Source organism: Pongo abelii, chromosome 10 (assembly GCF_028885655.2).
Source record: "Pongo abelii isolate AG06213 chromosome 10, NHGRI_mPonAbe1-v2.0_pri, whole genome shotgun sequence".
Classification (NCBI taxonomy): Eukaryota; Metazoa; Chordata; class Mammalia; order Primates; family Hominidae; genus Pongo; species Pongo abelii.
In genome coordinates this window covers 46,531,145-46,544,108 of record NC_071995.2, presented here as the reverse complement: position 1 = coordinate 46,544,108, position 12,964 = coordinate 46,531,145, and the positions used below count along the sequence as shown (strand labels likewise).

Here is a 12,964-nt window from a genome sequence, read left to right as displayed (position 1 = left end):
GTGTTTGAGGAGCAGGAGATACAGGGTGCTGGGGCTGGGCCCCATGACTTACCTGGCCCTAGTTGGTCTTCTGCTCCCAGAAGCTGTGAAAAGATCTCGTTTCTAGTCATGGAGGATTCAGGCAGTTGGCTGGGATCTGGGGTCCTGTGGGTAATGGGAGAGATATATTGCAGGTGTGGCAGTAGCTTGAGGACAGACAGGGTGCAGGACCCTGGCTTTCTTCCTCAGAGAACCTTGCTAGCAAGTTGTGTGAATGTGTGTGTGTGTTTGGGGGGGCGGGCAGAGGAGATGGTCACCGTCTGCCTCTGCCACCTCCTGCAGCTCGGTGCCAATGTGCTGCTGTTCCTCTGCACCAACGTCATTGGCATCTGCACACACTATCCAGCAGAGGTGTCTCAGCGCCAGGCCTTTCAGGAGACCCGTGGTTACATCCAGGCCCGGCTCCACCTGCAGCATGAGAATCGGCAGCAGGTGGGGCTGCTCCCCATGACCAGGGCCTGCCCCCACCTTACCCCCAAATAACTTGCAGATTGGATCTCCTGCCTTGTCCAGTTCCGTGCAGCACAGTGTGATGGTTCCCCTGGGTTGTGCGTCACAGAGGCCCTGTGATACTGGGGTTTTGTCCTGTCCAAGGGAAGGAGGGTGTAGACAGGAGCACATCTGGGGGCTCAATGGAGGGTGGTCAGAGGGGGCTCTGATGGAGGAAGGTCAGGCCACAGTCCAGAAGGGAAGATCAGGTCTTCAGAGAAGTCTAGGAGGGCTCTGGTGATGTGGAGAGACCAGGAGGGATTGAAATGTGAGGCCAAGAGTATAGTGATGCCCTGTTGGAACCACTGGGCTAGGAGCGGCTGCTGCTGTCGGTATTGCCCCAGCACGTTGCCATGGAGATGAAAGAAGACATCAACACAAAAAAAGAAGACATGATGTTCCACAAGATCTACATACAGAAGCATGACAATGTCAGGTAGGGTGAGGGTAGGAGGATGCCAAGCAGGGCGGGGGGTCTGGAAGTCTTTGAGGGCTATGTGGCCTGTTCATCCTCTGCTGTCATCTACAGCATCCTGTTTGCAGACATTGAGGGCTTCACTAGCCTGGCATCCCAGTGCACCGCGCAGGAGCTGGTCATGACCCTGAATGAGCTCTTTGCCCGGTTTGACAAGCTGGCTGCGGTGAGGGTGCTGGGCCTTGGGATTGGGCCTGGGTGTTGACCGTGGTGAGAGCATAGCTTTGCTGGCAGCAGCTGGGGATTTGAGGGCAGATAGAGTGTGCGTCGAGGGTGGTGGGCCATGCAGGCTGGGTGGGCAAGAGAGTAAAGGTTACCCTTCTCTCCAATTCTTTCCCATTCAGGAGAATCACTGCCTGAGGATCAAGATCTTGGGGGACTGTTACTACTGTGTGTCAGGGCTGCCGGAGGCCCGGGCCGACCATGCCCACTGCTGTGTGGAGATGGGGGTAGACATGATCGAGGCCATCTCGTAAGCAGTGCCCCATTCCCAGGCTTCCTGGAATTGCGGGCGCCCCAGACTGCTCCTACTTTTTGATGAGACCTCAGGAGATTTCCTCAGTTTTGGCTTTCTCTGTCTTTGAGGTCTGTCTGTCACTGGGAAGGGGAATCTTTCTCCAACCTGTGCAAAGACCCATGTGGACCCTTAGACTCCCAGCCAGCCGAGATGGGGCCGGGAGAGCCTGTGCAGTAGGGCAGTTGGGCTAGAGGGAATGCCATCTGTGCAGGCCAGAGGGGATAACAGTGATTCCTCTTCTCCTAGCTCAGTTCCACAAGATGCTGCTGGGCCCCTGCTGGTGAACACAGCCTTAACATTTGTCCTTGAGCCCCATGCAGCCTTCTGCTCATGTCCAACCAAGGCTGTGCTCCCGTCCCCTGCATCTGGGTCTGTCCTTGCCCGCTGGGCCCTGAGGGGAGTGAAGGGCCTGGGTTGTGGGCTGGGGGAGGGGAAGACTGCCAGGAGCTGATCTGGGGCTGCATCCTCCCAGGCTGGTACGTGAGGTGACAGGTGTGAATGTGAACATGCGCGTGGGCATCCACAGCGGGCGCGTGCACTGCGGCGTCCTTGGCTTGCGGAAATGGCAGTTTGATGTGTGGTCCAATGATGTGACCCTGGCCAACCACATGGAGGCAGGAGGCCGGGCTGGGTGAGTAGGGGGGTCCAGGTTGGGGGGATGGGAGCAAGGTGGAAGAGCCAGGGTCTCACCCTCTTGGCCGCATATAGCCGCATCCACATCACTCGGGCAACACTGCAGTACCTGAACGGGGACTACGAGGTGGAGCCAGGCCGTGGTGGTGAGCGCAACGCGTACCTCAAGGAGCAGCACATTGAGACTTTCCTCATCCTGGGCGCCAGCCAGAAACGGGTCAGGGCCAGGGCAGGGCTGGGGGCAGGGGAGCAAGAAGAGGGACAAATGGGGAGGAGCAGGCCAAGGCCTCCTCTGGGCCCCTCTTCTGAGCCTGTACCCATACTGCCCGCACAGAAAGAGGAGAAGGCCATGCTGGCCAAGCTGCAGCGGACTCGGGCCAACTCCATGGAAGGGCTGATGCCGCGCTGGGTGCCTGATCGCGCCTTCTCCCGGACCAAGGACTCCAAGGCCTTCCGCCAGATGGTGAGGGGCCCTCAGCACCAGACCTAGTGCCTCATTTTCTTGGCTCCCTCAATACCCTGTCCCTGACCCTGTCCTTTCTTGTGACTGCCATTTCCATGTATGCTTTCTGGTACTGGGGCAGTGAGAAGATTTCATCTCAGGGGTCCCAGTGCCTCCAGAGGATATGGTGGGGACACCCTCAGCACAGTGTTGGGGTGGGGGAAGGGGCTGCAGAGATGAAGGTTGTTGGCCCTTCACCTCACTCCACACTCTGTCCCTTTCTCCAGGGCATTGATGATTCCAGCAAAGACAAGTAAGTCAGGTTACTGAGGAGGGAGAAGGCACTTGCACCCTGGGATGGGGCTGGGGGAGCCAAGATCCTCCTTTTCCCTGACCTTAGGAGTGTTGTGTGGGAGCAGGAGCCACCCCCCTGGCTCTCCCTCCCTCCCTCGGGTGCTGCCCATACCTTTCCTTTCATTGTTTCTCACGTGGCCATGCCCATGCATCTGGTGAAATCATGTCTCCTGCCCTCAGCCGGGGCACCCAAGATGCCCTGAACCCTGAGGATGAGGTGGATGAGTTCCTGAGCCGTGCCATCGATGCCCGCAGCATTGATCAGCTGCGGAAGGACCATGTGCGCCGGTTTCTGCTCACCTTCCAGAGAGAGGATCTTGAGAAGAAGGTTTGAGTGATACAGGGCAGAAGGACAAGGGCGGGGAGAGGGGCAGGTCGCAGCAGGGAAGGCTGAGCACAGGTGAGGGCACAGCTGTTTCTGGGGGATGGAGAAGGGACCACAGAGCAGAGTGGGGATTTCGTCAGTTGAGCCAACTGCATCTCCTCCCTGTTGAGACCCCTGGTAGTGCCCTGTCCTTGCTGTCCCTGCCTGCCTTAGGGAGGGCCCAGCACTCAGCTCAGCCTCCTCTCCCTCAGTACTCCCGGAAGGTGGATCCCCGCTTTGGAGCCTACGTTGCCTGTGCCCTGTTGGTCTTCTGCTTCATCTGCTTCATCCAGCTTCTCATCTTCCCACAGTGAGAGCCCTGCCCTTCCTCTCTTAGCTTCTGTCTTCTCCACCACTTCCCAGAAGCTTCCTAAATACCCACACGAGCCCACAATCCCTGGAGCCTGCATCCCTGCTTGTTCCGGAGGGTGGGACAAGAATGCCCAGATCTTCCAGAATTAAATGATTTTTCTGGCCCTGTTCTGCCCCAGCTCCACCCTGATGCTTGGGATCTATGCCAGCATCTTCCTGCTGCTGCTGATCACCGTTCTGATCTGTGCCGTGTACTCCTGTGGTTCTGTACGTAAGGGGACTTCTGAGGCTGTTGGGGAGGGCAGGCTGGACCTCACACAGGGAGGAGGTCACATGGGGAGAGGGAGGAGAAGGCCATGCCTCTTCCACTGGGCCCCATCCCTGGTTGGCCTTCCTCCTTGGCTGATACAACCTTCAACTCTTGGTCTCTTGATGCCTCTAGCTGTTCCCTAAGGCCCTGCAACGTCTGTCCCGCAGCATTGTCCGCTCACGGGCACATAGCACCGCAGTTGGCATCTTTTCCGTCCTGCTAGTGTTTACTTCTGCCATTGCCAACATGGTAAGGGTCCAGTGGGAATTCTCCCACCTCTGCTCTGTGCCAAGCACTGTCCTGGACTCTGGGGGTACAGAGGAGAAAAGGACATATTTTCTGCCCTCAGGGAGCCCCCTCCCAGAATAGGGGAAGGTTAACTCCAGTTCTCCTTCCTTGTTCTCCCAACCTCCTGTCATCCCTGAGTGAGTACTAAGGCCCATGGGGTATAAGGTACCTGGGCATAGCCCAGGTTAGGGTACATGGCTTCACCAGGTACCTTGCAACCCTTTCCCTCCTTGGCTACCCTGATATACCCCTCCACTTTTGCAGTTCACCTGTAACTACACCCCCATACGGACATGTGCAGCCCGGATGCTGAATTTAACACCTGCTGACATCACTGCCTGCCACCTGCAGCAGCTCAATTACTCTCTGGGCCTGGATGCTCCCCTGTGTGAGGGCACCATGCCCACCTGCAGCTTCCCTGAGGTGTTCGAGCAGTGCTCAGGTGGTGGGGGGGCTGTTCTGGCACAGACATTGGCCCTTCTGTGCCAGGCCTGGTGATGGGCGCTGGGGACCCAGGAACTCACCAGAGTCTTCCACACTAGGAGCAACCAGGGGCTCTGGTGTGTTGTAGGGGCTGGGCATGGAAGGTGGAGGATTATGGGGGTTTGAGGGGTGTGGCGGGAAGGTTAAGTCAGGCAGGAGAGTGCAGGGCTCTCCCTGCCCAAGGGTGCTGTGGCCTCTGCCTTCACCCAACGCTGCCTCTGCCACCCCCGCAGTACTTCATCGGGAACATGCTGCTGAGTCTCTTGGCCAGCTCTGTCTTCCTGCACATCAGCAGCATCGGGAAGTTGGCCATGATCTTTGTCTTGGGGCTCATCTATTTGGTGCTGCTTCTGCTGGGTCCCCCAGCCACCATCTTTGACAACTATGACCTACTGCTTGGCGTCCATGGCTTGTGAGTTTATTCTCAGGTCCTTTAATACACCAGGAGCTTCCCTCACCTTGCTAGGTCACTGTGAGCCTCTCTGGTGCCCAGGCCCCTTGTGCCTTGGAATACCACAACTCCCCTGTTGGGGAAAGGGAGGAGATGGAGGAGCTCCCAGCATGTGACCCCAAATAGTTACCCCCAAGGAAACCCTAGTCCTGGGAAATCCTTGTGTCTTTAGGCTAGACATTAAAAAAAAAATTCCCTCTTATATTTGCATGGTGCTTTCATATCCACCATCTTAACCACCCATGGGACATACAGCTGCTTGATGGCAGGGCTCTGGTTAGGAACCAAAGCTTCTGACTCCTGCTTGGGGGCTTTGCCTGGGATACCACACTGGCTTTTCCTCTGCAAAACCCCATTCCTTTGATATGTGGCCATAGCTGCTTGTAGTAGAAAAAGCCTCTGGTGTCTGCTGGGTTTGAATCCCTGCTCTGCTGCTCATTAGCTGTGTGACTTTAGACAGGTGAGTTAGCTTCTCCAAGCCTCAATTTCTTCATCTGGAAAATGGCAATGTCACCTAAATCACAGGGTAGTTGTAAAGATTATACTAACTAACATTTATGGAAGGCTCACTATATGGCAGGCACTGTGCTAAGCCTTTTACATAAATGATTTAGATCTGATCCCTGTTGTACTGATGAGGAAGGAGGCTTAGAGAGTTAAGCGACTTGTCTCAGGTCACATAGCTGGTAAGTAGAGGAGTCTCTAAGGGCAGAGGTTTTCTTAACCTCTACTCTTAATGAGTTAATTAATGTAAATAAAAGCCCTGGCCCAATGCCTGACTTACAGTGTGTGCTCAGTAAATGCAGTCTCTTGTCTCCCTTTCCATGTGCCCACCCAGCAATCCAGGAAGCACTGATGACCTTGTCTCTTCTATCTTCTTACCAGGGCTTCTTCCAATGAGACCTTTGATGGGCTGGACTGGTAAGTGAGGGCTCCAAGGCAGCAGAGGGTAGAGCCATTAGATGCCTCCTTCAGACACCAAGCACGTCTCTGCTTATCCTTAGTCCAGCTGCAGGGAGGGTGGCCCTCAAATATATGACCCCTGTGATTCTGCTGGTGTTTGCTCTGGCGCTGTATCTGCATGCTCAGCAGGTGGAGTCGACTGCCCGCCTAGACTTCCTCTGGAAACTACAGGTGACTGTGTGGGCCTTTGGGGGAAGAGGAGGATCCTAGGGGTGGAGCCTGGGCCAGGCCAGAAATGTATCTTGTGCTAGCTGGCTAAGGCTCAGGCCGCACCTAGGCCCACCCTGTTTCCATTCCTTCTCTGTGCCCATCCCTTACTCCCTGCCCCATCCTGTACCTGCCTCCTTTACCCCTTTGCCTGTTCTTTAGGCCTCATCTGTCTGGGCCTTTCTTCCTCTATGTGATTCCCTCTGATCCCCACTTCCAAGCCTTGGCCACCACACCCACCCCTTGTGAATGTCGGGCAATGGGTGATGGGTGTGGTGTCCACAGGCAACAGGGGAGAAGGAGGAGATGGAGGAGCTACAGGCATACAACCGGAGGCTGCTGCATAACATTCTGCCCAAGGACGTGGCGGCCCATTTCCTGGCCCGGGAGCGCCGCAATGATGAACTCTACTATCAGTCGTGTGAGTGTGTGGCGGTTATGTTTGCCTCCATTGCCAACTTCTCTGAGTTCTATGTGGAGCTGGAGGCAAACAATGAGGGTGTCGAGTGCCTGCGGCTGCTCAACGAGATCATCGCTGACTTTGATGAGGTACTTTTCCAGTTGGCTGGTGGTGGCAGAGAATGGGGGGTACTTGGAGACCTGGGATTGGAAGGGGTGAGTGGAACTGGGAAGAGAAAGAGAGATTTGATGGGACCCAGAGGCATCAGGGGTAAGGGTAGGCACAGTGGAGGCAGAGGCAAGAACCCATGAAGGTGTCAGAGGCAGCAAGGGGGTCAGCCCTAGTGGGGCAGGGTCATCACTGTTGGGGAGCAGGGGAGGACTTGATCTGTAGGGGGATAGGAAAGGTACCAGGTGGATGTCACTGAAGAAGAAGGCAATAGTCTGTGGACAGAACCTCATGAGACCAACCAAGCAAGATGGTCCTCTGAATAGAGAAAATTGAAGCAAAATGTGAGGTAGTGTCCTGAACATCCAGATCAGGAATGGGCTGTTCACTGTTCTGGAGGGAAGTCACTTGCTCACCCTGGGACTCAGTATCCCAAAAGGTAAGGATTGGAGAAATCGCTTAATATCGCACCTGTGGGTCTGTGTTCTGTGAGTGAGCTACTAGAGGGACCTTCTGAAGCTGTATGCCCAAGTCCTGCCTGGAGTCCTAGGCTGCCTGTTTTCCCAGCTCCTCAGTCTTACACTGATAGCAGCAGCTGGAAGGGGGCTCTTGAGACAGGGAAGTGGGGAAGGCAGCCAAGGTGTGGCAAGAAATGAGTGTTGGGGCAGGGCTGGGTCTGGGGTCTTTGCCTTGACAGCCAGGGCCCCTTGTGTTGTTCAGATTATCAGCGAGGAGCGGTTCCGGCAGCTGGAAAAGATCAAGACGATTGGTAGCACCTACATGGCTGCCTCAGGGCTGAACGCCAGCACCTACGATCAGGTGGGCCGCTCCCATATCACTGCCCTGGCTGACTACGCCATGCGGCTCATGGAGCAGATGAAGCACATCAATGAGCACTCCTTCAACAATTTCCAGATGAAGATTGGTAAGAGGGCTTCGTTGCTTGGCAGGTTTTCCCAGAACTTTTTCTGGGTGAAGCTGGGATTATAGTCTGGGGATGGGATCACAGATTTCCCATCAGGGCTCCTGTGGGGTTTTCTTCCCTCTGACCTCCTATATCAAGTCTGATATTAAGAACAGAGATCATTGGGCACTGTCCTATACATTTTTGAGCATATTTTAATCCTGATATTATTATCGCCTTTCATTGGTTAGAGACTGACTCTCAGAGAGATTAAATAACTTGCTCAAGATCAAACAACTAGTAAGTGGCAGAGCTGGGATTAAAAATCAGGTTTATATAAACTTGAATACTTCTGTCCTTATCTGTGACCAGTCCAATAAGAGGTATTTCCTCTCAAATGAACTGGTGGATGGGAGTGGTTAATAGCATGGCTACTAGAGACGGACTATCTGGTTTGAATTCTGGCTGCTCCATTTACTGGCTTATTTGAGAAGTCTTCTAACTTCTCTAAGCTTCAGTTACCTTATCTATAAAATGGGGATAATAATACCTACCTTTTAGAGGTGTTGAAAGCCATGCCGGGCACGGTGGATCATGCCTGTAATCCCAGCACTTTGGGAGGCCGAGGTGGGCAGATCATGAGGTCAGGAGTTCAAGACCAGCCTTACCAACATAGTGAAACCCCTTCTCTACTAAAAAAAAAAAAAAATACAAAAATTAGGCCGGGCACAGTGGCTCATGCCTGTAATCCCAGCACTTTGGGAGGCCGAGGCAGGCGGATCATGAGGTCAGGAGATCGAGACCATCCTGACTAACACGGTGAAATCCCGTCTCTACTAAAAATACAAAAAATTAGCCGGGTGTGGTGGTGGGTGCCTGTAGTCCCAGCTACTCAGGAGGCTGAGGCAGGAGAATGGTGTGAACCCGGGAGGCAGAGCTTGCAGTGAGCCGAGATGGTGCCACTACACTCCAGCCTGGGTGACAGAGCGAGACTCCATCCCCCAAAAAAAAAAAAAAAAAAATTAGCTGGGTGTGGTGGTGCATGCCTGTAATCCCAGCTACTTGGGAGGCTGAGGCAGGAGAATCTCTTGAACCTGGGAGGCAGAGGTTGCAGTGAGCCGAGATCGTGCCACTGCACTCCATCCTGGGCAACAGAGCAAGACTCCATCTCAGAAAAAAAAAAAGAAAGGATGAAGCCAGGTGGAATGCTTACTAGAGTGGTTGATGTGGAATAGGCATTCAGGAGATTACTGTTATAGCATGGCTGTCTTGACTCGGGGGAGCTCCTAAACTGAGGTGCTCAGGTCTTTGGGTATTTTTGTTTGTTTTTTGGGTTTTTTTTTTTTTTTTTTTTTTTTGAGACGGGGATTTGCTCTGTACCAGGCTAGAGTGCCAGGGCACAATCACAGCTCACTGCAGCCTCAACTCCCAGGCTCAATCAATCAATCTATTCTCCCACCTCAGCCTCTAAAGTAGCTGGGACTACAGGCATGTACCACCATTGCCCAGCTAATTTTTGTATTTTTTTTGTAAAGATAGGGTTTCACCATGTTGGCCAGGCTGGTCTTGAACTAGATCGTTCTTTACAACCAGGAGACTTGTCCTTTTTCCATTTTTTTCTCTGGGTCCTTCTACCGGTGCCAGGAGGTGGGATGATTCCCTGGGTTGACCCTGGAGCATCCACTAGTCTCTTGCTGTTCTCTCCACCTCAGGGCTGAACATGGGCCCAGTCGTGGCAGGTGTCATCGGGGCTCGGAAGCCACAGTATGACATCTGGGGGAACACAGTGAATGTCTCTAGTCGTATGGACAGCACGGGGGTCCCCGACCGAATCCAGGTGAGGGGGATATGAGCAGGGGCTGGGAGGAACATGGGCCCAGAGGGCTTCCACAGGTGTCTCTGCAGTCTGCTAGGACAGGGGTAGGGTGGCTAGTGTTCTGTGTATGGTGGGGCAGGGGTTGGGGGAAGGGAGCTAGCCTGACTAGAGAACCCCTGGGCCCCTGCAGATGCAGCAGGAAGGATTCCAGGCTAAGCGGGCTACCCTCCCACTCCCCCAGGTGACCACGGACCTGTACCAGGTTCTAGCTGCCAAGGGCTACCAGCTGGAGTGTCGAGGGCTGGTCAAGGTGAAGGGCAAGGGGGAGATGACCACCTACTTCCTCAATGGGGGCCCCAGCAGTTAGCAGGGCCCAGCCACAAATTCAGCTGAAGGGACCAAGGTGGGCATTGAGTGGACTCTGTGCTCACTGGGTGGAGCTGTGGCAGGGGGCACTGAGCCTCCAGACCCTGCTAACCACAAAAGGGAACATCCCAGCAGGCTGTGCTTGGATCATGCTCGTCTGCCCTCAAGCTGGAAAACAAGGGGCTACCTACCAAGAGGATTATGCAAGTGACTTTCTTTCTTACTTGGGGTAGGGCTGTTCCCTCTCCAATCTTCCAGCCGTTAGGAGCAGGGGAGGGGTCAGTAGCAGAAGCAGAGGGAGGCCTCTTGCCTGAGGGATTAAAATGGCAGCTTGCCATGCCTACCCTTCCCTGTCTGTCTGGGCAGCAGGTTCAGGGCTGAGCCCTTCTTTTCCCTCTTTTTTCCTGGGAATATTTTGTACAATATTTTGTACAAAGACAGGCATGAGGAGTGCCTATTCCATGCTTCTTTTGCAATACCTGCATCCCCAGCACTGGTCCTGGGCACTTCCCCACCCCGGCCAGGTGTCCCTCCTACGCACAGGGCAGAGGAGGGGGAAGCTCTGGGGAGCCAGCTTTGGCCATATTTCAGGAGAATGTTTCCATGTGCCAAATCCTAGTCCCATGATCTGTCCCCAAAGGGGAACAAAGGGACCTCTGACAGCTTAGATTTAGCCCCAGTTCCTGCATGCTCCAGGGAACGGGGTGTCTGGTCTCACTGGTACTGTGAAAAATGCTCAGAGAGCAAGCCTGTGTGTGGGGATGTCAGGTCAGGAGCTGGAAGTTCACCTGCAGGTGCCAAAGAGCAGGCCGGCCAGGGCTGGGGCAGTGCCAGACTCTGATCTGAGGACCCCGTCGGGGTCCGGATCAGGTCACTCTGCCCCAGTGCTCTCTTGCTGTCTGCTGGCAAGGGGGCGTGGAGCATCTCTTCCTCTTCTGTTGCCAAATAGAAAAGGGTCAGGGCGTGGAGAAAGATGACCCTGATCCCAAACCTGCCCTCCCAAGTCTCTGGTGTTGGGGAGGGCCTGTGTGTTTGTGTAACCGTGTGTGCATGTTGGTCTTTGTGTGCATATCTGTTTTCCAGGTCAGTGTGAGTCCTTGTGCTCCTGCTCCTCAGCTCTCCACCCCAGGTTGCCTCTCTCCTGTGGGCCTCTGTCTTCTGGGAATAAAGCAGGATTTCCTATTTCAGGGGATGTAGAGAGATGCCCAGGTTGCACAGGAGTGGGATAGGGTGTGGTAGCAAAAGGAGGGAGAGGAGTCCTTTTTGTGCCAAATCCCTAAGTGCCGTTTGGGGGCCATGTGTGCAGCATGACTCTCCCTGTCTGTGGCAGGGACCCAAGCGCTTGCTTGAGCCCCAGTGCTCCATGCCAGCACTTCAACTGTCTGGGGTTTGATGGGCAGAGGCTCAGGAATTTCCTGGCTTCCCCAGATAGTGTCCTGGGACATGGTATGCTTTGGGGCTGGGGTAGCATGGAATCCCTCTGAGGACCTGGATACTGGTACTACGGGGTGGGGAAGAGGAACCTTAAACTTGGCTTTCCCCAGTCTTCAGCCTGAGTCTAGCATGTTTCTGGCTCCCCAGCCCCTTGTGAAGCCTTGAGGGCTAGCCGAAGGGTTAGGAGGTTGAACTCTAGATTCCCTTCCTATCTTTGCCTTCCTTTTACCCCTTTCCCTGCAACCTCCTTGACTCTGGCCTGAATTTGTTGGTGCCTCAGTTTCTCTGTCTGTACCTATTTAAGCCAAAGGCACTAGCCTGAATTTTGCTTGAAGATCACTTTGTCTTGGAAATGACTAGAGAGGCAGAGGAGAAGGGTTTCCAGAGTTGCTAGGTTTGGGAGTGGAAGGGGCAGGCAGTGCGCTTGCCCCTCCTATGCCTCTTCTGACACCAGCTCCCTGTGGAGGCCTGGTTTCTGGGTACTGCCTCCCTTGGGCATCTTCATGCATCAACCAAATGGGCCATCAGGTACTTCATTAGTCATGGCAGAAGGAGGGGAAAAGACTTGTTTTTCCAGACAGAAAATCTACTCCCCTGTCCCCAGCCATATCCCTGGATAGGAAGGGATAGGAAGAGACTACTTGGTGCCATGAGGTAGGGGTGAGGGGATAAGTAGATCAGAGTGGGAAGACCTCCGCCTTGGGTGGCTTGTCTCTGCTTCTTGCCAGGTGGGAGGGCCTGTCCACACCCTGGCTCCCCGTACCACAGTGCCAGCCATGCCCTTCCCCTGGGCTACCATTGTCCCTTTCCTCACCCAGTTGGTAGAGGAGTCAGGAGGTGGGAAGCCATGGGCTTTGGTTTTATAATGTAACCACTGTGGGGTGGGGGAGGATGGTGAACCATGTATTTCAGTGAAATATTTAATATATTTAAATATCAATAAAATCAAACTCTTTGTAAAATTCTCTGTTCTCTGTAGCTGTTCTGGGCCCTGGGTGGGTCAGAAGTGACAGAGCCTGGTGTAGGAGGCGACCTCCTGCCCCAGGGCTCCGTGGGCCTCTTGTCTGTGGTCAGAGGACTTCCTGTGGCTTTCTCCCTGCTAAGGAGAAGCTGCAGTATCTTCAGAGTGTGACTCCTCAAGGCCTTTCAGCATCATGAGCTCCAGTGTGTGCCTTCCCAGATTTGTGTGTGACCCCTGCCATGCATGAGGCCTGTGGTTCTTTCCAGTGCCTTGGCCCCTCACAGACCTCTCACTCCAAGGTCTGGCTTATTCAGGAATCTTCCACACACCAGCTCTCACAACAATCTGGACACTGGAATCACTCCCACCCTGACCCCACAGCTCCCCCCGTGCGCACAAGCAACTTTTAGTCCAATCTGTTTACTCTGCTTTCTACATCTCCTCCTCCCATTAGTCAGCCATCGGAACTGGGAAACCTCCTTCTTTTCCCCTCTGCACTCTTGCCACAGTTCATCTTGTCTTTCTGCAGCCGTATCTTCTTAATACAGACTGAAGGTTCTGTCATTGAGAATAGAGTGATCCATAAAC

At 54.2% G+C, this 12,964-nt stretch overlaps 2 protein-coding genes across 6 annotated transcripts in view; one reads left to right on the top strand and one right to left on the bottom strand.

Moving 5' to 3' along the window:
• ADCY6 (adenylate cyclase 6) overlaps positions 1 to 12,377 on the top strand; it is a 23,716-nt gene extending 11,339 nt beyond the window's left edge. For 4 of the 5 annotated variants that reach the window (XM_054527196.2, XM_024257030.3, XM_054527197.2 and 1 more), the window contains exons 3-22: positions 322 to 471; positions 843 to 964; positions 1,058 to 1,169; positions 1,348 to 1,475; positions 1,993 to 2,151; positions 2,229 to 2,370; positions 2,488 to 2,616; positions 2,883 to 2,908; positions 3,130 to 3,277; positions 3,526 to 3,623; positions 3,805 to 3,892; positions 4,068 to 4,184; positions 4,488 to 4,646; positions 4,940 to 5,118; positions 6,043 to 6,078; positions 6,162 to 6,291; positions 6,613 to 6,876; positions 7,616 to 7,820; positions 9,512 to 9,636; positions 9,857 to 12,377. In XM_054527196.2, the coding sequence (XP_054383171.1) occupies positions 322 to 471; positions 843 to 964; positions 1,058 to 1,169; positions 1,348 to 1,475; positions 1,993 to 2,151; positions 2,229 to 2,370; positions 2,488 to 2,616; positions 2,883 to 2,908; positions 3,130 to 3,277; positions 3,526 to 3,623; positions 3,805 to 3,892; positions 4,068 to 4,184; positions 4,488 to 4,646; positions 4,940 to 5,118; positions 6,043 to 6,078; positions 6,162 to 6,291; positions 6,613 to 6,876; positions 7,616 to 7,820; positions 9,512 to 9,636; positions 9,857 to 9,982 (2,643 nt within the window). In that variant the 3' untranslated portion in view covers positions 9,983 to 12,377. The remainder of the gene's footprint in view (positions 1 to 321; positions 472 to 842; positions 965 to 1,057; positions 1,170 to 1,347; positions 1,476 to 1,992; positions 2,152 to 2,228; positions 2,371 to 2,487; positions 2,617 to 2,882; positions 2,909 to 3,129; positions 3,278 to 3,525; positions 3,624 to 3,804; positions 3,893 to 4,067; positions 4,185 to 4,487; positions 4,647 to 4,939; positions 5,119 to 6,042; positions 6,079 to 6,161; positions 6,292 to 6,612; positions 6,877 to 7,615; positions 7,821 to 9,511; positions 9,637 to 9,856) is intronic. The other variant, XM_024257029.3, reaches the window with a different exon arrangement.
• The window catches only part of SPMIP11 (sperm microtubule inner protein 11), a 39,454-nt gene continuing 38,488 nt past the window's right edge, over positions 11,999 to 12,964 (bottom strand). The window contains exon 4 of the mRNA XM_002823214.3: positions 11,999 to 12,964. Within this exon, the coding sequence (XP_002823260.1) occupies positions 12,916 to 12,964 (49 nt within the window). The 3' untranslated portion in view covers positions 11,999 to 12,915.